We start from the raw sequence: 25,301 nt of genomic DNA, 5'->3' as shown, positions 1-25,301 counted from the left end.
TGGTCGTATCGATTTCCGTGTCTGAAATGGGCGAGCTTGCGTGACTTACGGCCTCATCAAGGCTATCGACACTTCTGCCCGTTGTATCGTGCCCTCCTCCATCCACATTCACTTGTTGCAGCGCTCCTCTGGCCAGCTCCTCCCCGCTCTCTAACATTGTGAAATTCAGCTCATTCCCAACCCCAATCTCGGCAATGATATGCTCAAAATACGCCTTTTCCTGGTCCTTGTATTTTTCATGTTGAATGTGTCGAGGTTTTTGCTGCTGTTGCTCTTCCTTTGTTGGCTGTCGTTGTCGGAGATAATCGCGCATTTGTGTTGGAAGGACTGGGGGTTTGGCGAAGCGGTTGCGTAGTATGGAAGACTTCATCTGATCCCATGCATACGGGACCAGTGACCAGGCATGCCCATTGGTAATAGTTACCGTTTGGTCGAAGTTGCGAGCATAATATGTTTCAAAGCCAAGCATCTCCAGAAACACTCTTTTGAAAGCACTGATGACGCCGGCGTCGAGAGGCTGAGTGACCGAAGTTGAGTTTTTGGGTAGTCGCTGGATGCGAAGATGCTTCCAAGGAACTCCTCCATAATGATCGCGCATATCGATATTGTTGTATGATCCTGCAGAATCCAGAAGAAGAAGAGTGGGCTGGTCAAGGTCATTGTCCAAGTCTTGTAGCCAGGGTACGAATACTTCTCCGGTCATCCATCCTTTCTTCATCCTCACCATGGTCATCTTCGCGGCAGCCTCCTTTTCAACGTCTCTGGGGATGTGTTCACCTAATACTAACGAACAGACATAAAGATTAGGATCTGAAAAAGATATGTTGTCAAGGTCATCCACACAGAAGTCACTTATACAATATAATACATTACCGATAACTAGCGGCCTCAATGACTTTTTTCTTTGGCCATAGCGAGTGATGTTCCGGAAGCATTGATGCAAAACATAACAGATACTCTGCAGTCCCGGATTGCCTTAGCGCCTGATGTGGAAAGTGGGGTTGTATACGATTTGGTGTCCAGTTCTTTCACATACATCCCAGTCTCATCACAGTTGAAAATATTGTCAGGAGTGTACTGGGCGCAAAGCTGGCGAATTTCGATAAGCTCGGGTTCGATAGCCTCCAGGTCGACCTCTCCTGCCTCTCCTTGAAGTCGGCAGTGCGAGATATGATACCGCTTCCTGAATTTGTCGAGCCACCAAGCCGAAAATGATAGTGGTACCTTGGACCGAGTACTATCCGATTTATCCCTGAGGTCACAAAGAACTGTGCAAGCGAAATGACCTGCATCCTGCATCAACTTGCCGGATACAGGAACATTCTTCCTACGTTGGTCATGCAGCCAGCGAAGCATGACCTGCTCAAGCATCGTATCCTCCCGCTTGACAATGTAATGAGCGCCTTTCGGGAGTGCTACAGCACCAGATCGTATCTATTGAACGTTAAAAAGTAAGTAGGAGTGTCAATTAATTACCTTCGATATCTTGGATATATACAGTTCTTGACAGCCAGTTATGTGAAAGTACCTGGTCTTCTCGCTTGAGCATCTTATAAAGGGTATTTCTGTGAAGTTTGATTCCCATCGCAGGCCCAAAGTTATCGTGGGTGAGCGTAAATGAGAAGTTCTCTTTCCTTTTCTCGAGATAATGATATATATCCAACAGCTCGACTTGTTTTTCCAGGGAAAGAGAGACTCTTGACATCGGGATCTCGAACTGGTCGGCAGTAGGAAACATCATGTGAGCAGCCATGTCATCGTTCCTGGCACTTGTCAAAAGGTCGTTGTATCGTAGTCGGCGAAGGGCGTAGATCTCGTCAAGCTGTTGTTTGGTATATGTTTTATCCTTCTTGGAGGCGAGCTGAGGAGGGGTAGGGTTCTGTTTTTGGGTTCGCGTCTTTGCCTCTTTCGCAAACGACGGACGTTTACGTTTGACATCGGTCTTGGGCATGGTGGCTGGTAGGTTTGAATTAAATGTATAAAATAAAACGAGCGCGTCGAAAAGAAGAGGAGTGTGAAGCGAGAACGATGTGTAACTTTCTACTTTTTTTCTTGGACATGATTGCAGCATGCGTCAGTCATCACGTGCACCATATATTCGAGACTGTGTTTTCAGGTTTTAGAGTAGTGCATTTAGGGAGGCAATTCAATCCATGTGCTTTTTTTATGGATGCATTTTTAATAGGACAATGCACAGTCGAATCTGGTTTTTGTCATCATTTTGATAGTGAAATCGATGATAAAAGTTAATTCGAACATTTGAATTGACCCCCACAAAAAGAATACTGTAAAACGCAAAAGTATATAGTGTCCGTGACATTGACGCCAGTCACGCCTTCTCCACAAAGGACTAGGGTCTTTTATTGAGGATGTTTGTTGACATGAAGAGGCGTGTGGGTGAATGAAAGTATTTTTTTTGACTAGCATGATGAGGCGTGGCTGGCGTCAATGTCACGGACACTATATACTTTTGCGTTTTACAGTATTCTTTTTGTGGGGGTCAATTCAAATGTTCGAATTAACTTTTATCATCGATTTCACTATCAGAATGATGATAAAAACCAGATTCGACTGCACACAAAAACCATTTTTGACTGAACAGAGGATTCAGAAAAGGGTCTCAAAAATACGGAGTGACCTTCCATTCCCACTGCGAAAATTTCTAACATAAAAGACGAGCATACCATCACAACACTACCCCTACCAAAATGTCTTCTCACCCCATTGTATACAGCTCAGATCACACCAGCGCCGTGCTCCGCACCCACGGCTGGCGTACGGCCGCTAACTCTGCAGCATATCTTGTGCCCTATCTCAAGCCCGAAATGACTATCCTCGATGTCGGCTGCGGCCCAGGCAGCATATCCGTCGACATAGCCAAACTAGTGCCCCACGGCCGTGTGATAGGAGTTGAGTACACCGCTGAGCCTCTGGAGCAGGCGCGCGCCTTTGCCGCCAAGGAAGGTGTCACAAATGCCGAATTTCGTATTGGTGACATCCACGCTCTCGAGTTCCCCGACAATACCTTCGACGTGGTCCATGCCCATCAGGTCCTGCAGCACGTTGCCGATCCTGTTCAGGCGCTACGCGAGATGTGTCGAGTGACTAAGCCCGGCGGTATTGTGGCCGCACGCGAATCCGCCACCCCAACATGGTACCCAGAGTCGGCTGGCTTGAAAGCATATTGGGACCTTCAAACCCGCATTGCGCAGCTCAAGGGAGGAAACCCACACCCAGGAAGCCACATCCACGTTTGGGCACAGCAAGCAGGATTCGAGCGATCGCAAATCACCTGCAGTGCTGGAACTTGGTGCTACTCCACCCCTGAGGAACGCGCGTACTGGGGTGGGACGATGAAAGAGCGCACCCTCTCATCTGCCTTTGCAACCATTGCCCTGGACAAGGGTCTCGCTACGCAGGAAGAACTGAAGGACATGGCACAAGGTTGGCAAAAGTGGATCGAAGACGATGATGGCTGGTACGCGATCCTCCATGGTGAAATCATTTGTCGCAAGTGAATTGACGATTGACGTAGGAGTCAAGTCGGTCAGTGCAATTGACCTCCTGTTCAGAATATAGTAGTCCTTTGTCGAATAAGATATCCATATTCGAGATTTATCATGAATGTCAAGGATTGTGATAAAGTGCTGCTACTGCTGCCTGTAATGCACCACAATGTATCGCTTTCAAGTTCCCTTCCATCCTCCGACAAAAGATCGGCCCACCCAATATTCTAAAAGAATCGACTTCAGGTTTTTATTCGAGTTCTTCTTCATTGAGGGCATCCAGCTGAGACTTGAGCTCCATGATCTTGAGTCCAATTTTGCGCTGCACATCCAGCTTTTGGGCGTCGTCCAGCTCCTTCAACAGCACATCGTATGCATTCAAGCACTCCTGGACGGCTTCACGCGCGCCATCCTTGTCGTCGTTGTAGTAGACCGTTCCCCGTGCCTCCTCTGCATACTCCAACTAAAATATATTGTTTTCAAAGAAGACAAAATCCTGTCAGCCGATACTATTCAGACATTTACGCCAGTTTGCAACTGCAGTCGCACGCATGTTGCGCCGTCCTCTGCTGTGTCCTCGTTTTGCCATACCTCGTCGCGTGCAGTCATGAACAGATCCGCGATATTCTGGACGCCCTTATCGACATCTCCAGCATTGGCTGCAAACATGATCCGCGAGGAAAAAGTAAATAAACGCTCCTGCTGTTGCTGCTTCGCCTTAAAAGCGACTGCGCTGGGAACATGAGCCAGGATCGGTATTTGCTGGCGGGCGATCAGCGAAGAGACCATGCGCTGGCTCGATCTGAGAATGAGGGTTCTTGTGGCATGCATCGTGTTGGCCTTGATTAAAATGGATGTTGAATTGCGATGCAGAGGGCAGAGAGGAAATTGATGTCGATAACCCGTGCAATTATGGAACTCTGCGGGTTTGAAAAAATGCAAGGCAGAATAAACTCTCTTTCTGGCTATCAGCACACACTCCTCCGACGCGGATGGATCGCAAGTGCTCAGAATAGGAATGATGCCGTCGATATTATGTCTTTCGACCTATGGAACATCTGAAGCCCATTTCCCGGTCGTGCAGGACTCATTTGATGGTATAGTGGGGCGGAATCTAGATTCTAATCTATGCCTTACGGCAAGGGGACACTGTTCGGCACACCCGCTGTCAAAACCGCGTCTATGACTCAGCATACCGCCTGTATGCTGATTTCATTCATGCCTATGGTTGCTGTCAGCATCCCTTGCTGTGTCCATGGGTCTGCATGCAGAACAGGCGTGGGCCACATATCCTGGCAGTGGGGGAGCTCTACAGCTTCTGGAACTTGGGGAATAACCGGGTGAGTAGCTCACACGCGTAGGATACGCACTCTGCTCAGTCACCCGTTATTCGCCTATGTTCTCGCTAGAGTTGCCGATGGGGAGTCGTTCAGACAGAAGGAGCGAGGAGAGTCATTCGATGCATCAATCAGACTCAATAAATAGGCCTTACCTGGTGGGTTCCCAGCAAACGCGTCTCATATAGACCAAAAAAAGGTTCCTTGGAGGCCCAGTCTCCAGTAACTGCTGGGGTTTTGGGATAGCTCTGAGATGTAAACTCAGCCGGTTTGTAGCCTTGAGTTCTGGTAACTTTCCGCAGGCCCCTGACGCCCCATGTTACGCCTGCGAGAGGAGAATACAATTATAGTCGTTGTTAGAAGGCGGGACCATAAAACACAGGGCTTTATTTTAATACTACGATGCAACCTGGTGAAAAGCATGGAATGTAACTTACGAGTCGCGACTTTGTAGACTTTTTATCCGTCTTTGGATCAATAAATGAAAGTATCAACAAAAAGTGGCGGCGCGGCTTGGAGGGGGGAAGTAGCAAACGACAGACAGATGTCGAACTGGTGCGTGTTGGAGGAGATGCTGACTGTTCAATTATATCAACTGCACCAGAATGTCCCAAAAAGGAAATACCTTAGACGCGCCAGGATCATGTACGCGTCTCCTTGTAGCTCACGTTACATCAAAGAGCCAATCCTTCTTTTTCTCGTCCATTCTTTCTTCAACCGTCCCCCATTTTGTCTTTTCTCGGTCGCAATCCTTTCCATCCTTTATACCTATCTGCTCGAATGCTAGAAGACTGTCTGCTTTTTAGTAGCATATAGAAATGTATTATTGGTTTACAAGTAAAAGGGAGCGGGCCACCAAACATTGATCGCGGCAGCGGCATGGGTGACAGTGCAGCTAAGACTGTCAAAAGGCGCTCTGTAGCGGTGGTCACTGAGCTTACGGCATAAGCGGTGGTTGTGGCCCTTGAGAGTGCGGCACGTAGGGTTGCGGCATGAATGACGGCTGCCCACTCAGCTGCAGTTACCACAGTTGCGAAATCTGCTGCTGTTGCATGTAGACCTGCCGAAGCCATTTCATCTGTTGCTTTCTTGTCGCTGCTCTTAGCGCTCCTGCTGCTGCTCCTATCTAATAAAGAGCTATATGATATCTTAAAGTCCGCTCTGAATATACGCCAACGTTTGCTATCCTAGCTGCTGTAGGGGTTGCTGCACATCCTGATGAGTCAATTGAGTTAGTTGGTATTGACTCAATTGACCGTTGACTGGACCTTCAGCTGGTCTGCTATGACGGTAATCACGTTGTGTTTCTGCATTGGGTCCACTTCGTCAATATCTGCCACAGCACCCATCTTTTCCGAAGCTCCATGAAGATAGTGACTTAAAGGCATTGTCTCGCAAAATCTTACTGTGATGACCATAGGCAGCGTCTTGGAGTACGACTCGCCAGCACCGCACAAGCAAGTTCAAGAGGTTAGGCCCAACAATATCTTCTTCAAGGTGTACCGCCGTGTCAACCGCTGGTTTCTCATGCTGTTTTGTTCCTGATGAGGACTCGTCCCCAATAGGTGACACAACATTCGGGTTGATCTCGTTCATCTCGTTCATTTCGTTCAGGCACTCGCATCTCCAATCCTCGTTGTCGTTGCCATAAGCATTTTCAATCCAGGAAAAGATCATCTGCTGGAGCGGTATCGATGGGTTGATAGAGTTCCGAGCGAGCAAGGGTGAGTTTTCATATAGACTCCAGCCATTCCAATTGCGAAATCAGAAGACAAGCAGGGCATGTAAAAATTCTCCATCTCCCCTTCCAGCATTCCACCGCCTTCTGCTCTTGATATCCTCCTGCTGTACACTTACTATGTGGGAATCGATGGTTCCAGCGCGACGGCCTCCGTATGTCTTTTTGGAACTACTGATGCGGAATACCTTACCCACCTCACTCCAGGTAGTTTGTGGGACAAGGCTGATTTTCGGCTCCATCAGACCTGACAGGATCTTGAACTGGCTTCAGTCATTCGTGGCAAGGCGGGGTCTTTTCATTGAAGTTTTGTACAGAGTTTATTATGAAGTATGCGGTACGTGGTTATAGTATTATTGTACTTCGGTACATAGGTGGCGTCAACGAGTGCACGGACAAGTCTTTTAAAGAAAAAAGAATGGGAGACTGAGATAGAAGATAAGTGGACTCATACCAGGCAGAAAAAAGCAGTGCAGTGTTCACTAGTTGACTGAAATAAACTGGAGGTAGTTCTTCAAAAACAGCTTCACTCTTTTCGATCATCTTGATGAGCTGGGTATAACATGATGACTTTGATAGAGACCGCATCTAAGTTGGTACAGCAACGCATGCACAGTGCTCGCAGGAATGAATGTGCGAACCAAACCAAATCAAATATGAACCACAGCTGAATTCGTCCGTAGCGCAATTGTCACGCGTCTGCATCGTTACACAAAGTTGAACGTAGTGTTGTGGCTGACCCTTTGCGATCATTTACCGCTGTTTATTAGAGCATGACTGAGACCCAGAGTTCATCAGAGACCTCTAGAGGAATTAGGCCGGTAGCAAGGCGCTCGTCAATCAGGTACAAGCCCATACAGAACTGCGCTCGACTCAGGCGCCCAGCATTGTCGACATCCACCAAATCCCTACATATATTAGTCAGTTAAGAGCAAAAAAACAGGGCCGGATGAATAATAGCACGTGAATGCAGCGTTGATAAACCCAATCGATCTGCTTGCATTACCATATCTGTGCCAGAGTCTTAGAATCCAGGCGGCTTCTCACATAAATCGCATGAACTTTGGCGCCTAGATAAAGTAGAATGTCAATGAACTGTTGTGACAATTCAAGCAATCAGAACGCTACAAAAATAAACTAAGACGCAGGATACCTTCAATATAATCCCCAGAGGTTGTGGAATTGAACAAAGCCTCATATCTTTTTCTCGCATCCCACTTGATACCAACAGTCTCTGGAGCAGAGCTTTCTGGTAACCGAGGTGATGGCATTGTAACGCCGCTTCCTAATGCAGCCTTCGATGGCGACGATAGAGCACCCCAGCTGCGCCCAACAATATCCCCTACTCGCGTGCTGCGGACAGGCGTATTGTCCTGCTTCACCTGAGACCCATTTGGAGTAAATGAAGAGAACGGACGGGTGGGCACTTCCCGTTGCAGTTTCATCGATGGTGTCGTCAACGCTATCGGCTGAATTAAGGGTGTCGAGGAAATGGTGGTCGATCGAGCAGGCAAGGGAGGGGCCATATTATTCGTAGGCTCGGGAGTGACAGCTGGAACGGACACTGTTGATAGAGTGCGTATTTCCTTAGGTGTTCTAGATCCCACAGAGTTCAGTCTCACGCCAAAGGGGGAACCAGCCGTGCTACTAGAATCTTTTGTTGTGTCAACGATGCCATTTGCTTCAAGAGACCCCACATTCTTGAATCCTCCGGTGGTAGCTGATCTGGGCAAGCCCTGCGTTATATTTCCTGCAGGCGTTGAGAGTGGAGAAGTATTCAAGTTGTTCCTGGAAGGCAGTGGTAAGGGCAGCGTGTTTCTTGAAATGGCAGGTAAAGCATTGATTTCGGAGGAGGTCTGTCGAACTACTGAGGGACTAAATCGAACAGGCCCTGAACCGCTCGGCTTGTCTGCCAGTGTGCTTACAGATGAAGCGTTCGAGTTTGGAGTATTTGCGACGGCTATGCTGGGGGTGCGATTGGGGAGTTTTGGTGGTGTAGAAGGATTCTCAGAATTGTTTGATGCGGGAGACGAAGATGGAGTCTGCTTTTGTTCTGATAATCCTGAATTTCTTCCTGTCCTTGCAGATCGAGGTCGTGCAAAGGTTGTCAGCTTGGGAACTGGAACAGCCGCATCCTGGACTTGGTAAACATGCTTTGCAGTTGTGGCGGCTGAAGATGACAGCGATGGCGATTGCATGGGACTGGGGGATAGTGTCCGAGGCGGTAGCGCTGGTCTCGCTGCTGATGAGAGTGGCGAGTGGACTGTGCTGGGCGTTTGTTCCTTTCCTTGCTCCTTTGTACCCAGCCTTGGTGGGAGAGGAGCAGACTGCGGTAATATCGCGGGATTTGAGGGTGAGCTAATCTGCCGCTGACTAGCCATCGACAAGTTGGCCATGCGCTCCCTTACAGACAGTGCTGGTCCGGCGGCAGAAGACTGATCCATTGCGCCGTTACTATTATGATCCAAAGTGTCACCTCTTCTCGGCAGCGTTGGAGGTTCAGATTTTCGACCTTTGGCTTGTGTCCCAAGGCCGTCCGGTTTGGCGAAGCCATACGTGGATCTCGATCCCACCCTTGGCATTAATACGTTAGTCGATGCAACATTATTGCCTGACTTCTCATTACCTCCTGAGGTCGCTAATGGCTTGCTGCCTCCGTCGTTCCTGACTCTTTCAGTTGATGGTGCTTGGCCTTTCCTTGCAGGAAGTAGCGGCTTAGCGGGAGTAGCCACGGTATTAGATTGTTGTGCGGATGCTACTTCTGATGTTATTGAAGTCGAAGATGCACCTTTGATGCCCACAGACGTTCTCACTGGTAACTGAGGCGGGACTGCATCTGCTGGAGGTTTTGAGGACGCCTATATCAAGGTAAGATGGTGTTAGCCTCGTGCGGAATACATCGTCATCGATTATCCTGTTTGGTACCATATGGATTCCCTTACCTCCGCTTTTACATGAATGAGTTCGACGTAGTTATCGGGAAATAGACCCTCCTCGCCCGTCCTCTCTAAGCGCCCATGTAGCCAGCCTTCCTCTGAGGTTTCACGCACTAGATAAAATCCATAGGCGCACAGGATCTAGTCAGAACGTATACATCATGTATGTCCATAACATCAATTATACAATTATACAGCAAAGGTGAATATTTATAGCTACCGCCAACGAGCGTATCGCCCTCTTGAAAGGTCAGCTCCGAGTCCTCGTCTCCAACACAGTCAAAAAGTGCTTTAGCATGTATGATCTGCACCATCGTCTGAGAGAAGTCTTAGATGGCGAAGAGGTGTTGAATGAGACAGTGATTTATAGCGAAAGTAAAGAAGTGGTATTGAGGGTGATGAGGGATTGTGAATGAAGAGGAAGGTGTGGAGAGAAAAGATGGAAGGCAACTTTATTTCGGCATTGCCAATTGCTGAGCCGAACGCATATGGCCAAGCTTGCTGCGCAAAATAGACGCGTGTGTAGCTAGCCAGAGAAGACCACGATCATGGCTAGACTGACTTGTTAATAGGACTGTCGGAAGGGGATGATGATGGTCCTAGACGCTGTAAAAAGTTGGTGCGAAAGTGCAAAAAGAAGGACTCAAAGAGGTCGCGATCCTGTCCTACTGTCCAGGTCATCTGCATAGTAAGGGTATTGGCAGGCGACGCCGTGGTTGATGAGCTACTTACAGGCCCTCGTGAATCATCGGGAGGAAATATGCGAAGTTCGAAGGCCATAGCGGCTAACGGTGTAGATAATCCAGGACGCTCAATGGTTGCGGTTTCGTCTGCAGCCCCGTCTTGCTCCTTGGCTTTCCTGGCCAATGCCCTCCGCGCAGCTCGCGACCAAGTATTGGTTCGGACGGACCCTCGAAATACTCTTGGCTCTTTGCCCCCATGGAAGGAATCTTTGTTCTGCACTTGATAATCAACAGAGATGCGATCTAGAATTGCCGTGGCATGGTTCACAGCCGATTTGAGGGTCGTGTCAGCAACATTGAACGAAAGAGCCGTTACTGGTGGAGCGAGCTTGATCATCTTTTTTGGGGTGTGTTGAATCGATGCCTGTTGAATGATAGCAGAGAAGGTGCGATCAGAACAGTATCTTTACAGTAGAATATGAAAATAACAGACGCATTTGCTATACCCAAGAAGCGTGCTCATCTCCAAAGGACCACGCCAAGGCCCATCTACTTGTTCGACCTTGACGAAATGTTGTCAGGGTATAATTTAGTATCTAACATTTGGAAGAACAACTACAATATCAGCATTGTTCCTATTTTTTTGTCCGAGTAAGCAGCTGCTCATAATCATGATCCTTACCTTGCTCTCTTTAAGATATGCAGCGACTTTGTCCATTGAATCTTTTTTCCCAAGCATGCTCGTGTACCATCTAAAATAAATGCCATGTTCGTTAAATTGTTGAAGAACAGGAGCAATGTCAGCGTATCCAGAACGCAATTTCTTCGGCGAATAGTACCTTATCCGCGTTTGCCATTGTCGGCTCTCGTCGATCATTTGTTTCACGAATTGAACCTCTCCCCCAGCCGTTATCATCTCGTTTGGCGTCCCTTGACAGGTTGCCGAGGGTAGATATTCTTTATCTTCGAGACTGTCCTGAATATCCTGTTCATCCTCGTAGAAGGGTGGATTGCACATGCAGAAATCATACCTAAGACAAACATGCGTTCCATTGCTCAACAATCAGATCAATGGTGACATAACTTGCGGTGGCACACAAGAGCATACCTTTCATCGTCCTCTTTAAATAACGGATCAGGGAAGATTAAAGATGACGTGTTCTTGACGACGATCACAGCGTGATAGAGGTTGTTTCTGGCCACATTTTCAGTTGCATACGAGATGGACCTATCGTCGATGTCTAGTGAGAAGCCCATGTCAGTCTTTTTTTTTTTTTTTTTTTATTCGTCAGCCACTTCATCTGCGCCTTTCTTTGATGCTTCAAACACACCTGTTGCCACCATCTTCCAGTTCTTGTTCCGAGTGCAACCCAGTAGTGGATAGATACATGAGGCACCTGTGCCGCTATGAATTATAAATCATACGTGTTAAGGAATGCAAGCGATTGGAGGCAGGTCAGAGCGATGTCGCTGTGATTCCAGATATACATACATGTCGATCCCGCGAATACTTCCTTGGGAGTTATTGCTCATCAAGTCTTCGATCCAACACACATAGTTTACGCGGTTGGGCACCTGGTCTCCAGAAAGAAATATTAGAAGCAATTAGTGTCATACATATTGTAGTCGTTTAGAATTCTATCTGAAACAAATAAGGCACTTGCAGCGGGACAGAGAGAGTCGATTGGGATATCCAGTTCAATGGAGAAGTCGCGTCGTAGGAGACAGTAGGTCAGCTCACTAGTGTTAGGATTAAACAGGGAATGATATTAGTACGGGAGTTCTGTTGCCTGTTGCGGCAGTAAGAAATATACAGCGATCGTTACCGTAGTGCCATTGGATCCCGGAAGTTGATAGTGCCCTGGGTCTTTGATCCTGTGGTTTTGATGGTGACACTGAATACGAAGTGATCTTTGTGAGTGAGGAATGTTCATTCGAAAACCGAATCAGACAATGAGCCAAGGCCTGCATCGCGATCGAGACGTTACAATGGCTTTAGGGACGGATACAGCTCAGCGAGGGCAGCAAAGTCCGGTGGATTATCGCGATATGGGTTGGAGGGGTGCATCCCCGGCGTATCTTCAAGTCTGCGCTTGGGCATTGCAATGTTCAAACAGGGCGAAGTTACAGGAGGAGCCACACTCAAATATACAAGACGAAGTACGGCGGCCACTAAGGTATCAATGCAGCTGGGGGTTTTTTCTAAACTCAGGCTCTAGGCCACGGATTATGTTGTACTCACATATTCACAGGAAATCCACGCAGGATCGGGTTGCCGAGTGGAACCATGCTGGATTTGGGCCATCAGTCACTACCAGTTGGCATACTGTGCCTTCTTCAGGGGCGATTAATCTGTCGATTTTCAACGGATACATGCCTCGATGCGGGGTTGTCGTCGGGCACCCTTCATTTGAAAATAGATGTCCCTCTCCCCTGCAAAAGCACGTCGTCCTTTTTCTCATTCAATCTCCACCCTTCAACCACATTTCCATTCACACTTCTCATCACCATTGCGCCCTTACTAAACACCGACCCACGCACCGACAACGATAGACGCATCGGAGACATATAATTATTGTAATGCGCGTATCGTTCTCGCCGGCACCTGCAGAGCCGCCCACGACCAAGAAGGAGCTATGGGCCTGGTACAGCTATGCCTTCGCGAGTGAAGCATACGTGGTGGTAAGAATGCAGCCCCACATAAACATGCGCGCTTATACACAAGCGCATAGGAATTGTCAACTCGCACTAACCTCCAATGGTCTACATGTGTGGTTGCTGTAACGCCCAACCAAGGTCGCTCTGACTAGCTTCATCCCAATCACACTAGAGGCACTGGCGTCGGAGGAAGGTCATCTCTACGGGACGAACGAGCCATGCATTGCCCGTCCGAACATCACAGGCATCACAGGCATCACAGCATTAAATACGGGGACCAATGCCCAAGTCATGGAGAGGCCAAGGTGCATGATTAGCTTTGGACACCTGGAGGTGGATACAGCGTCCTTTGTGATGTATCTCACGTCTTTGGCAGTGTTCCTGCAGGTAAATGAGAGCGGAACTTGAATATGCGTAGTGTATCGACTCTAAAGGGCTTTCAGAGGACGCTAACGTCTCCTATAACATCAAGGCTTTGACGGTTGTCTCCATTAGTTCCATGGCCGACTATGGTTCATACCGCAAGAAGCAGCTCATCGCCTTTTCAGCAATCGGCGCCACTGCAACCATGCTTATCGGCGCAGTACCATATGTGTGGATGGCAGGTGCACTTAGTGTCATCGCTAATGTCTCTTTTGGAGCCGGAATTGTATGCTTCAACGCCTATTTACCCCTCTTGGTTAGAAACGTGGAGCGTCTGCGTCGTAGACGCGAGCAGCTTCTACAACTTGAAACCGAGGTCGAGGTTCAGTCAGGACATCCCATACAGTCACTCGCTGCAGACGTGAGCAATGATATGAGCGAGATGGCAGGCGCGGGTCATGTGCATGGTACGGATGATGCCCGTGCGACTCTACTTCACGACCAGGAGCAGCCTGATGCGGCCATACCAGAGATTCCAGAAACAGCGCAGACGTTGGAGCAAAAGAGATGGCTGGTCATGGAAATGTCCGAGCAGCTGAACGAAGATAAAGGACATCTTATGGGGCAGATCAGCGCTAAGGGCTTTGCGAGCGGCTATCTCGGAGGCATCCTACTACTACTCGCCTGTCTCTACATCTCATATCGCGACAAATCCTCGACAAGGTCCCTCAAGGTTGGCATTTTCCTATCTGGACTTTGGTGGTTCCTCTTTGCAGCGCTGGCTGGCGTTTGGCTGAAACAGAGACCTGGACGGGAACTTCGTCTTGAGGATCGCAGTCAGAAACATGGGTCCCTGTGGGTCGCCTCTCGGTATGTCCTTTACTCTTGGAGTCGAGTCGGGGCAACGATCGTCCAGGCTCGAAAGCTGCCCAGTGCGTTTGCGTTTCTTATTTCCTGGTTCTTTCTCTCAGACGGGTACACGAGCATTGCCAATGTGGCTCTTTTGTTTGCAAAGACATCGCTACAGATGCCACAGACACAGCTGATCCTGCTCTCACTCGAGGTCCCGATCTGTGCGCTGGTAGGCACACTTGCCTTTCCTAAACTGCAGCGGGTATTGGGCTACAATCAGAAGCAAATGGTTCTTTTACTGCTTATTATGCTGGTCATGGTCCCAGTATATGGCACGCTGGGTTTAATTCTCTCATTCTGGCCCCATCTTTCCTCCGCAAAGGAGCTCTTTGCTGTCGCCGCATACTTTGGTTTTCTGATTGGAGCTGTTCAAAGGCATGTATAATTTTGTCCGCATTGACGTTCTTTATTCCCAAAAATATCGCTGCATTCTACTAATAGTAAAAAAAAAAACTCCTTTCGCTCTGAATATTCTTAGCTTTTGCCGATCCATGTTCGCAGATCTTGTTCCCCGTGGCCGAGAGTCCGAGTTCTTTGGTCTTTATGCCATCACAGATAAGGGAAGCAGCTGGCTAGGCCCACTGGCGGTGGCAGCTATCACGGATGCGACGCATGAGATTCGGTATGCTTTTGTCTTTCTGCTAGTGCTGTTGAGTCTTCCGATTCCGATCATATACTTTGGCGTGGACATGAACCAAGGTCGCCTGGATGCAGAGAAGGCATCTCAAGAACTGCAGCAAATTCAAACAGCAGGAGAGCACGGTGAGCAGGACCGCGGTGAGGAGAGCGAGCGATTGTTGTCTTCAGTTTAGAGGATCTTGCTAGAGAACAAATAAACGTGATGCCGCTTATATCGTAGCTTTTAGCTTCAATCCCCACTGGGACCTAAATAATTTTCAGGCCAAGATTCCCAGGAGGGATATTGCAGTCACAGGCCCCAGGACGAACCCAAACCACTGGCTCTTTTCCCGGAGCAACAAATCGTAGCCTGATCGTCCATCGCACCATGGCAACCTGACCATAACCATAAGAATGGGCGAGTAGTGTCCAGAAATGGTGTTTGTTCCCAAGTTTGCCGCCTCATGGTGGTGCTGAGGCACGAAGGAACAAGGGTTAAAACGTACTAAACGCTTTGCATGAAAATATCAACAAAAGACTGGGTGACAGGCAGATCCCCGGCCAAAAAAAAGTTCCCCTGCGCTCCTTTCCCTTTTTTTCTCGTGGTTTCTACAAAAGAAGCGTCTTTCCCTCGTCCCTCACTCCCCACTCTTCTTTCTTTTCTTTTCTCTCCCCCTTCCCTTCGCTCTCCATCCTCCCAAATACCTCATCCGATTCTTCGTTTTCATTTCCTTTCTTTTTTCCTTTTTTTTTTTTCGCTTACTCCTCCACTTGGCGAAAAATAAAAACATCAAAACACTTTCGGGATCCCATCTCTTTCGACACCATGGAGGTATTGAACAACACCCAACAGTGCTCCTTCAACAATAACGGCCAGGCGCCCTTGTCCAGGGCTGCACTCCATGCTATGCTCTGGACCCTGACCATGTCGCTGGCCAGGCTGAAAAAGTTCTTAAGACAATGGATTAACCACCGTTTCGTTGGATCACCTTCTTGGACTCTGTTTATTCATATTCATAGGCCATTCTCGACTTCAACCGCGATCTGGACATTGACTTGCTTGATCGCGTTGTCCAGACATTCTTCTCTGGCACTGGACCAGACGTAAGTCCCTTTCTGTTCTTCCATTATTTCGGCAGGACATTCGTTTGGTGCTTGATCAGTCATGCTGCCCTGTGAAGTCACACTCAACTTCAGCTAAGAACTCGACATCTCGGAAGGCTCTCTCTACACCTTGTTTTTGGCTTGCCTCTGATATCTTCCGGCAACTAGTGGGTCCATTTCATGGGGCATGAGTCTCAGGAAAACGTCTGTCTGGATACAATTTAATAATAACAGCCGGCAGCAGCAAGGGTCGCAACAGCGGCAACAACAACAACCAAAACAACAAAACCAACATTGGCGTCAAAGCATACTAGCTGTGGATGTTCAAGATCGACCAGCCCCCTTCGCCCAGAGCCGCGGATGTGGAGGGTTGCAGATTGCATATCTTTCCCCATTGCCTTTTGCCCTCCCCTCGTTTTACTAATCTCGCTTCCTTGGTCGGTTCATCTATAGCACAAACTCGCGCAGCAGGTCTTGACTCAGTTCCAGGAACATCCCGATGCTTGGAGGAGAGTCGATGCGATTCTGGACAACTCAAAGGTTTCCCAGACCAAGGTATACATACGCCACCACTGCCAGCTGTCAGGACAATGCGACATGTTCGATAAACAAAAGGAGCTCTCAGACCACTCACACTGCATTGCCCTCGCTAAATAGTTCTTGGCTCTGGCAATCTTGGAAAAATTGGTTCAGACGCGGTGGAAGCTGTTACCACCAGAACAATGCCAAGGTATTTTCATCGCAAAGTTGTTTTGTCTTAATGATAAGCGTCATTTCAGCCCTGTTCTTACAAATTTATCGATCGCTATTTTTGCTATGACATATAGGCATTCGTAACTACACTGTGGGACTGATCGTCAAGTTATCCTCAGATGAGGCAACGCTTATTCGTGAGAGGACGCTAATCAACAAACTGAACATGGTTCTTGTCCAGGTACGTCTTTTTCGACTCTGGATTGATGGCATGATTGATATAACCGTCTTTGGGATCCTAGTTCAATTTTCCAATTGGTCTTTCACACAGCAATACTTATCTTTAACGCCATCCTATGTCTGTGTCCTTGTAGATCTTGAAGCAGGAATGGCCTCATGCCTGGCCTGGCTTCATTCCTGAGATCGTTGTGTCCAGTAAATCCAACCTGTCTTTGTGTGAAAACAACATGGTGATTCTTAAGCTGCTGAGGTATGTATGAACAAGTCTATGCCCCCAGACCTGATCGCATACTCTGGTGATGTCCAGTGCAACAGTTACTGATATCCTTATGTTTTTATCATTGACCATCCCTAGCGAGGAGATTTTCGATTATTCTGCAGAGCAAATGACCCAGGTCAAAACGAAAAACCTGAAGAACTCGATGTGTGGAGAATTCTCTGAAATCTTCCAGCTTTGCAGTGAAGTCTTGGAGAAGGCCAACAAGCCCAGCTTGATCAAGGCGACATTGAACACACTCCTTCGCTTCCTCAACTGGATCCCACTTGGATACATTTTCGAGACAAACATCGTGGCAAACCTCCGCTCGAGAGTAAGCATCAGGGATAGAAGCATTCAATCTTATTGACTTTTGTCGCGCCATTAAGATGTTTGCTGACTGCTTTATTCCAATCATTCTTAGTTTCTGGACGTTCCAGTGTTCCGAAATGTTACTCTGAAATGCCTTACGGAGATTGGATCGCTATCGGTTGCCGCTGACTACAACGACAAGTTTGTTGTTCTCTTCAATATGGTGATGACTTCAGTCGCTAAGACCGTTCCAATTGACGGAGGTATGTTCTTGTGATTCATTCATATATGTTATCTAACCCGTTATAAGGATAATGTGATCATTAAATGTATTTAAATGTAATTGTTGCTGTTATTGTAGATATCGCACAGATGTACGAGGATGCAGGAGATGATGATCAGCAATACATCCAGAACTTGGCACTGTTCCTTACCGGATTTCTTGGAGTACATCTCAAGGTGAGAATCCGTTCACGACCGATTCTCTACGCCGCAGCATAACCTGAAAGCGCACTGACGCCTACTTTTTCCATGCTATGCATATAGCTTGTCGAGAATTCCCAGAACAGGGAAGTGCTCCTCGTTGCCCATCAGTACCTGCTTAAGATTTCACAGGTGGATGAGCGCGAGATTTTCAAAATTTGCTTGGAATACTGGACCAAGCTGGTGGCAGAGCTCTACGAAGAGATTCAGCAGCTGCCTGTCATGGAGCTTCCATTGTTGAACCTCGGCGCCGGCGGCATGATGCAATCGGCCGCAGGAAATGTTGCTCTTCGCAAGAACTTTTACACCGAAATCCTCGCTCGCCTTCGCGTCGTTATGATTGAGAGAATGGTCAAGCCTGAGGAGGTATGGGTCATGGTCGCCAAATACGATGCAACCTTCTTTTATACTTTTTGTTTTCTTTGACTGAATCACTTGTCTAATTACTATAGGTATTAATTGTGGAGAACGACGAAGGAGAGATTGTTCGCGAGGTGATGAAGGAGAGTGACACAATCACGTTGTACAAGAGCATGCGCGAGGTTCTTGTGTATCTGACGCATTTGGACTGCGTAAACACGGAGCAGATCATGTCCGACAAGTTGACAAAGCAGGTCGATGGTTCCGAATGGTCCTGGGCTAACCTTAACAAGCTGTGCTGGGCCATTGGTTCTATCTCGGGTGCCATGAGTAAGTGAAATTGACTGCGCTGGTCACTCATTTAGCTCTTGTCTCCAGGGCCCCAATGCTAATCACAATACTCTCTTTTGCACTTTATTAGATGAGGATGCTGAGAAGCGGTTCTTGGTTACCGTCATCAAGGAGCTCTTGGGACTGTGCGAAATGAAGCGTGGCAAGGATAACAAGGCAGTCGTTGCTTCAAATATCATGTACATTGTTGGGCAATATCCACGCTTCTTGAAAGCGCACTGGAAGTTCTTAAAGACGGTGGTAAATAAGCTGTTCGAGTTTATGCACGAGACCCACGATGGTGTTCAGGACATGGCCTGCGACACATTTATCAAGATCTCACAAAAGTGCAGGCGCCACTTTGTCCTGCAACAATCTCAAGAGGTCATGCCCTTCATTGACGAGATCCTCAACACTCTGGACAAGATTACAAGCGACCTCTCTCCAGCTCAGGTAAGTCTCTAATTAAGAATCGCAAGGCTTAAAGTTGAGAAGTAACGAAGTCAAGACACTCACTCAATGCTGTGGTTGATTGAAAAATGTAGATTCACACATTCTACGAGGCCATCGGATACATGATCTCAGCACAACCCAACCGTGCAGCACAGGAACGCTTGATTGCCAAGGCGATGCAATCCCCTAACCAATATGTACGCTCTTTGCTTTTCCTCTTTTGCCAAGAACTACTTGTCTACCAGAGTTAGCGTTAAACATTGATGCTGATTCTTCTTATGGCCTTTCCTCTTTCATGTGGAATAGTGGGACAACATCATGCAGCAAGCGAACCAGAGTCTGCAAAACCTCGACAACACCGAGAACTTGAAGGTTCTAGCCAGCGTTTTGAAGACGAACGTTGCTGCGTGCGGTTCTATCGGAGCAGGATACTTTTCACAGCTCGGACGCATTTACCTGGATTTGTTGGGTGTGTATAAGGCAGTGAGCCAATTGATCTCTGAAAGCGTGGTCAAGCAGGGGCCTGTTGCGCTCCGTACCCCTCGTGTCCGTCAGATGCGCACAGTGAAGAAGGAGATCCTTCGTCTCATCGAGACCTATGTCAACAAGGCTGATGACCTAACCGAAGTGACTCAGAAGATCATCCCCGGAGTCCTCGAAGCCGTGTTGGGAGACTACCAGCGTAATGTCGAACCCGCACGCGATGCTGAGGTTCTCAGCGTGATGAGCACGATTGTCACTAAGCTTGGAGTAAGCATGACCCCATTTCTTCGCCACTATGTACATTTGTTTTCCAGTATATTTGGACGATATATCTCGCCTACCTAGAGATATGGCACAACGCGAAAGAGCTATGCACATTTACTAACCATAGTTCGTCTGGTGTTGTCTAATATGGTAGTCTCTGTTGAACGACAAGATTCCATTAATCCTGGAGTCAGTGTTTGATGTGACTCTGAACATGATCAACAAGGACTTTGCCGAATACCCAGATCACCGTGTTGGATTCTTCAAGCTGGTGCGTGCGATCAGCCAAAGCTGTTTCCCAGGTAACGCAATCAATACCGTCTCCATTCTGTATTGCCTGTACTTTTTTATATCCACTTCGATTGCTGACACTATCTACGTGTCTACTTGAAACGAATAGCTCTTATGAAACTCCCTCCTGCGCAGCTTCGTTTGATCATGGATAGTGTGGTTTGGGCTTTCAAGCACACGATGCGTGATATTGCCGATATGGGATTGTCGATTTGCCTGGATATCATCAACAACTTCACAGCCAGCGACCCAGTTATTGCCAACCAGTTTTACCAAGCCTACTTCTTGAACCTCCTCAACGACATTTTCTTTGTCCTGACAGACAACAACCATAAGAGTGGTATGACTATGAACCCCTATTATGAAGCAAGGATCTCGACGAAATGATACTGTGTATGAGATACTGATTTGTATGCGATATCTTGCGTTCTGCGTTGATAGGCTTCAAGTTCCAAAGCCAACTTTTAGCGCGCATGTTCTTCTTGGTTGAGTCGGGGGCTGTTCAGGCACCGTTGTTTACTCCTGCTCAAGTGACTGATCCTAACATGACGAACGGCCAATTCTTACGGGAATACATGATGAACTTGCTTCAAAACGCCTTCCCTCACCTGCAGCCGTAAGTGTTGAGTGCCCCTTTGCTTCTTTGATAAATAGGTTGTTGCTCTGTCTCCGATGTGTTTGTATTTCATGGTATTCATCTTTTCGTCGTTTGGTTTCTTTGTTCGTTTCGATAGATCTCAAATCCGGACATTTACATTAGCATTGTTTGAGACGAACCGGGATGCGAACAGGTTCAAGCTCCATTTGCGCGACTTCTTGATCCAGCTGACAGAATTTGGGGCATCGGAGAACGAGCGAAACGAGTTGTTTTTGGACGAACGTGAGGCAGAACAGGAGACGAAGCGCAAGATGGAGAGGGAAGCGGCGCTTAGGATCCCAGGTTTGGTCAAGCCTTCGGAGTTGCCTACAATGGACGAGGATGATTAATCAACAAACTGCCAATCTTTACAGTAAACGATGGCAGCATCCATGCGCGCAGGGTGTAGAGGGACTATCAAACCCTTATGGAGGTTTATATTGGCGAATGTTACAAAAATATAAAAACAACTGTACCTATTCTTTTTCTTCAAACATACAACCATTGCACGCAAGTTTTCTTTTTTTTTTTTTTCTTTATTGACGCCAAGCTGCATTGTCCAAGCCTCGGCTTTGTCAGTCGGCCGATAGTTACCTAAAGATAGCTAACAGAAGGCCTCTACTAAACTATGTAAAATGAGGAATCAAATACCCATGATGCACATTCTGAGTCGCATGGTTCCTAATACTTGAGCCGGGGCCCATAACCGCTACGCAACCTGTCGGGTCCGATGGGTCCTCTTCTAGTCAAGATCACCAGCCAATATGAGTTTTATCCTCCTTCCTCTCTCCACCTCGTTCAACACCACCTTTCCCTGGAGATGGTCCACTAGGCGGCTGTCTGCTCTTCTTCTCGCCGCCGTCGTAACTTCCTTTGGGACTGTTGTCTCACAAAGCCCTGGGCCTCACCTCCTACCTGGACCCCGGCTTTCTTCATCCTCGCGCATATGCCCTTGGATTTTTCCCATGCCACTATGGCACTACATCGCTCTTTTCATAGCTCCTCTCGGCAGAAAGCCTCGACTCGTTCTACAAAGCGTCCAACCGGGTAAGCCACGATACTCTTCGACGTCTTCAAGAGCAGTGCCCAATCCGTTGTCAGGGGCTTTGGTACGAGTCCGTGATATATCTTCGTCGCTGTCCAGAGTCTGGTGGGCGGTGCTGCTTGCTGTACGTTTTCTTGACTGCCCACTCCTTCTTCCTCCTCCTCGTGGACACTCCCTCTGTCCTCGTCACCACTGTCCCTGTCTCGCCACTCCTCCAACAGCCTTATCCAGTCATCACCCCGCGTATCCACCATCATCTCCACTTCCCGGATCTCACGCAGACTCCACCAAAGGGTGTCTAGCTCGCACGGGGTAAAACTCAGTTCGATGTGTGTGAATTGTCGACCATCCTTGATTGCCTCCTCCATGTCGCGCAACCACTTTTTCCTCGCCTTATCCGCCAAGGTGCGTCCAAGACTTAGAACATTGCGCGCAAAATGCGCGACTGAGTGTCATGTGATCCTAGATTGCATATCAACAAGAGCAACAGCAGCAGTGCAAGGGGGACATAAACAAGGAGGGCTGCCTTGTCCTCCCCTTCTCTCTTTCCCTCCTTTCTTTCTGTTGGGCTTCTTCACTCATTCCTTACTCATCCAATCATTCGTTCGTTCAGCAACTAAGAATTATTTCAAGGCGCGCAACATTCTTATGCTCAGGAACGCAGGATATCAGAGAACACCTAATCCCGGTTCAACTGCCGGGAGCACCTACGGCCTGAAGCAGATTTCGCTTAACAACAACAACAGCGACAACAAGAGAGAAACCACATCGTCCTCAGAAATGGCCAGGAGGAGACAGGTCAGGAAGGACAATGTCATACGTAAGAAACTGAACCAAGAACTTGGACGCAAGAAACCCTCGACACGGGCACATAGGTCCACAAAGCCTGTCCAAGGCACTGTGGGGTCACTCCGGTAAGCATGTCAAGCAGGAATTAGATCAACTCATGACATTGATATATAGTCATTATAGTAATGGTCGATCTTTTTATGCTTTTTCATTCTCGTAGACCGTCTCAAGCACTGACTCTTCTCGATTCAGCGATGGTAGTGGATGCTGCAAGGTAAAAATGAGACGCTGCATAAGCAAGGATGAAGGATACGGTGGCTTTACGACGAAGCGAAGACCGAAAGGAGGGAATGCGTAATATTGTCTTGTCCTTGTGTTCATACTCCCTGACCTAGACACGCGCGACAATGTTAACACGCTGTTGTTTATTTTCTTGACATCCTCATTTTTTAGAATTATGGCGGCAAAAAGGTAGAGTGCAGAGTACACGAATACATGTGCTATGTGCATGTGCCGTGTTTGTTTACGATCCCCTCTATCAAAAGTTGTTTATTAGACTAATAACATTAATAACTTAATTTTACATTGCAGGGCGGACGCGGTGTTGGTGATTGACCACGACTCTACACTTGTTGGAATCATAACTGATAAGGACCTGGCTTTCCGGGTGGTCGCAGAGGGGTTAAACATCCACATCACATTGATTTCGCAAGTCATGACCAGGGTATCTATTATATTACTGTCTTTCTCGCATATGTGTATAGGCTAAATGCGTTGACATGAACATGATGCTGACAGTGATTTTGTATATCTTTCTGGTGTGCAGAACCCATTCTGCGTCACCACAGATACAAATGCCACAGAGGCATTAAATAAGATGACCAGTGGAGGCTTTCGCCATCTGCCATGCTTGAACGCTGAAGGTAAGGAAACTGGTCTAAAGCAATAGAAAGATTAATATAATGTACAGCCAGAGGTATTAACGACTTTGATTTTTGTGTAAAGGTGATATCGTTGGGCTGCTGGATATCACCAGATGTCTTTACGAGGCATTGGAGAAGCTGGAGAAGGCCCACAGATCGTCGAGGCAGCTGGTCGAAGCCCTTGAAGGTATGCAAGAAAAATGGGCGCAGACTGCCAATCCAGAACTACGTAGCTACGTTGACATTGTAAGCATCTCCCTCGTTCGCCTTCAATAGATGCATGCCCACTGTTGGCTTGGGATACTGGAGTTACATATCATTCGGAGCTTGTGCATTTTGCTAATTCGCATCTACATGCTTTTTTTTTTTTTTTTTTTTTTTCTTTAACTACGTCTATAGATGAGAGACAGAATGGCATCTCCAGGTCTGAATGTCATTCTGGATGAAAACCACGGAGTGGCCGAGATCCGAGCTAGGACGACAGTTCGGGAAGCATCCAGGATAATGAAGCAAGTCCATGCTACTGCCAGTCTAATCGTGGAAGACGGCCGCATTGCAGGCATCTTCACCACCAAAGTACATCTTCATATTCATACCACTGTTTTGAGTATGCGGTCTTTGTTCATTCGCTAATTAATGGACCTCATTGTTCATATTATTCCAAAGGATATTGTGGTTAGAGTACTGGCTGCAGGATTGGAGCCAGACAGGACTTCAATTATTCGGGTGATGACACATCATCCTGATACAGTCAAGCCTAGCATGACTATCCTAGGCGCGCTAAAAAAGATGCACGACAACCACTATTTACACCTGCCAGTCGTGGATGAGTTAGGCCATATGGCTGGTTTGGTCGATGTACTCCAAGTCTCGCTCGCAATGCTGCGTCAAATGAACACGATCCAAAGCGACTGCTCGTCTGAGGGACCTGTATGGAATAACTTTTGGGAATCGAGTTTTAATAGAGAGGACACTGGATCAGATATCTCCGCGTCGGACGGTCGATCAGTGATGGTCCCGGCCTCTGAGCTGCACTATGGAACAGTCGGTATGATAGGATCAGGGATCAAGGTCGGATCTGCGCTGAGCAGTCGAGCAGGAGAGCCAGGCAAGGGATTATCGTCGCCAATGTCGCCAATATCTACAAGTCCGGTTGACATTGATCCGGAGTTCGTGTTCAAGTTCAAGAGCCAGACGGGACAAATGCACCGGTTTATGTCGAGCAGCCGCTCGTACAAGGAGTTGTACGAGAAGGTTGCGGACAAGATGGAGTCGGGAGGACAGGCCAAGGGCAGAGGAGTGACCCTGAGCTATTGCGACGAGGAGAATGATCAGGTGTTGCTTCTGCAAGACTCAGACGTGGTGGATGCAGTACGGATGGCCTTCCGCAACCGATGGCTACTGATTCGCTTGTCTGTCATGGTTTCTCCTTCAGAGAACGGCAGCAGCAACGGCAGCATCATCAACGGCAGTAGGAATAGTACAGGTCTAGGAGGCATTGGAGGATCGATTCCTCTGGTGTCAGGTCTGGACCGGGTTGTGTTGGCAGGAGGCATTGGTGTTGGCCTAGGCATGTGTCTTGCCCTGGTCTGTACTGTCCTCAGGAAGTGACACTTTTCAAGCTCTTTATCCCCTCCCTGCTTCCCTGTGTTCTTCGGTTCTTCGTCTAGTTTTTCCTATTATTTTTGTTTGTGTCTCGTACTCTTCTTTCACGTAATTGTTACTTCCACGTCTATTTTTCCCCTGGTGTGTGAGTGTCGCTAGAAAGAAAAGAAAAAACTTTGATTGAGCGATAGGACTGAATCGCGCTTTTTTGTACTTCGCGTCTTCTTCGTATAATGCTTCCTTTCTGACTACAGAACCTCTCGCCGTATAAAAGGAAGGCCT

The 25,301-nt window shown here is 47.7% G+C and overlaps 7 protein-coding genes across 7 annotated transcripts; 4 read left to right on the top strand and 3 right to left on the bottom strand.

Annotated features, from left to right (window-relative positions):
- Positions 1-2,708: 2,708 nt before the first annotated feature.
- Positions 2,709-3,518, top strand: BC939DRAFT_480714 (putative ubiE/COQ5 methyltransferase; the record flags this gene model as incomplete). The annotated part of the gene is made up of 1 exon (XM_051558959.1): positions 2,709-3,518. One exon carries the CDS (start codon positions 2,709-2,711, stop codon positions 3,516-3,518), a length of 810 nt encoding a protein of 269 aa, XP_051408091.1.
- A 238-nt stretch (positions 3,519-3,756) lies between these two features.
- Positions 3,757-4,175, bottom strand: BC939DRAFT_401954 (uncharacterized protein; the record flags this gene model as incomplete). The annotated part of the gene is made up of 2 exons (XM_051552643.1): positions 3,757-3,969; positions 4,098-4,175. 2 exons carry the CDS (start codon positions 4,173-4,175, stop codon positions 3,757-3,759), a joined length of 291 nt encoding a protein of 96 aa, XP_051408090.1.
- A 3,283-nt stretch (positions 4,176-7,458) lies between these two features.
- Positions 7,459-9,326, bottom strand: BC939DRAFT_309266 (uncharacterized protein). Its single transcript, XM_051551444.1, has 2 exons — positions 7,735-9,326; positions 7,459-7,651 (listed from the first exon to the last, which is right to left on the bottom strand). Exons 1-2 carry the CDS (start codon positions 9,161-9,163, stop codon positions 7,584-7,586), a joined length of 1,497 nt encoding a protein of 498 aa, XP_051408089.1. The 5' UTR covers positions 9,164-9,326; the 3' UTR covers positions 7,459-7,583.
- Positions 9,327-9,961: 635 nt separating this feature from the next.
- BC939DRAFT_464205 (uncharacterized protein) lies at positions 9,962-12,420 on the bottom strand. The gene is made up of 10 exons (XM_051557346.1): positions 12,189-12,420; positions 12,027-12,095; positions 11,865-11,940; positions 11,693-11,775; positions 11,532-11,605; positions 11,309-11,441; positions 11,040-11,231; positions 10,883-10,952; positions 10,707-10,796; positions 9,962-10,624 (listed from the first exon to the last, which is right to left on the bottom strand). The coding sequence occupies exons 1-10, from the start codon at positions 12,299-12,301 to the stop codon at positions 10,070-10,072; spliced, it is 1,455 nt and encodes a 484-aa protein (XP_051408088.1). The 5' UTR covers positions 12,302-12,420; the 3' UTR covers positions 9,962-10,069.
- Positions 12,421-12,446: 26 nt separating this feature from the next.
- BC939DRAFT_309218 (autophagy-related protein 22-like protein) lies at positions 12,447-15,010 on the top strand. Its single transcript, XM_051551443.1, has 4 exons — positions 12,447-12,882; positions 12,997-13,245; positions 13,331-14,508; positions 14,612-15,010. Exons 1-4 carry the CDS (start codon positions 12,781-12,783, stop codon positions 14,943-14,945), a joined length of 1,863 nt encoding a protein of 620 aa, XP_051408087.1. The 5' UTR covers positions 12,447-12,780; the 3' UTR covers positions 14,946-15,010.
- Positions 15,011-15,321: 311 nt separating this feature from the next.
- Positions 15,322-21,198, top strand: BC939DRAFT_464200 (CRM1 C terminal-domain-containing protein). Its single transcript, XM_051557345.1, has 18 exons — positions 15,322-15,583; positions 15,772-15,855; positions 16,309-16,410; positions 16,513-16,585; positions 16,683-16,789; positions 16,923-17,038; positions 17,144-17,378; positions 17,469-17,619; positions 17,718-17,815; positions 17,903-18,205; positions 18,292-18,529; positions 18,621-18,982; positions 19,075-19,179; positions 19,289-19,732; positions 19,884-20,031; positions 20,130-20,360; positions 20,462-20,636; positions 20,755-21,198. The coding sequence occupies exons 1-18, from the start codon at positions 15,578-15,580 to the stop codon at positions 21,005-21,007; spliced, it is 3,231 nt and encodes a 1,076-aa protein (XP_051408086.1). The 5' UTR covers positions 15,322-15,577; the 3' UTR covers positions 21,008-21,198.
- Positions 21,199-22,053: 855 nt separating this feature from the next.
- BC939DRAFT_464180 (uncharacterized protein) lies at positions 22,054-25,216 on the top strand. Its single transcript, XM_051557344.1, has 8 exons — positions 22,054-22,616; positions 22,712-22,765; positions 22,945-22,962; positions 23,083-23,215; positions 23,318-23,414; positions 23,497-23,660; positions 23,814-23,990; positions 24,081-25,216. The coding sequence occupies exons 1-8, from the start codon at positions 22,069-22,071 to the stop codon at positions 25,023-25,025; spliced, it is 2,136 nt and encodes a 711-aa protein (XP_051408085.1). The 5' UTR covers positions 22,054-22,068; the 3' UTR covers positions 25,026-25,216.
- Positions 25,217-25,301: the final 85 nt, after the last annotated feature.

Source organism: Gamsiella multidivaricata (genome assembly GCF_025024155.1).
Source record: "Gamsiella multidivaricata strain RSA 2152 chromosome Unknown BC939scaffold_81, whole genome shotgun sequence".
NCBI classification, from domain to species: domain Eukaryota; kingdom Fungi; phylum Mortierellomycota; class Mortierellomycetes; order Mortierellales; family Mortierellaceae; genus Gamsiella; species Gamsiella multidivaricata.
The sequence above is the reverse complement of the archived record's forward strand: the minus strand, read 5'-3'. Positions and strand labels throughout refer to the sequence as shown.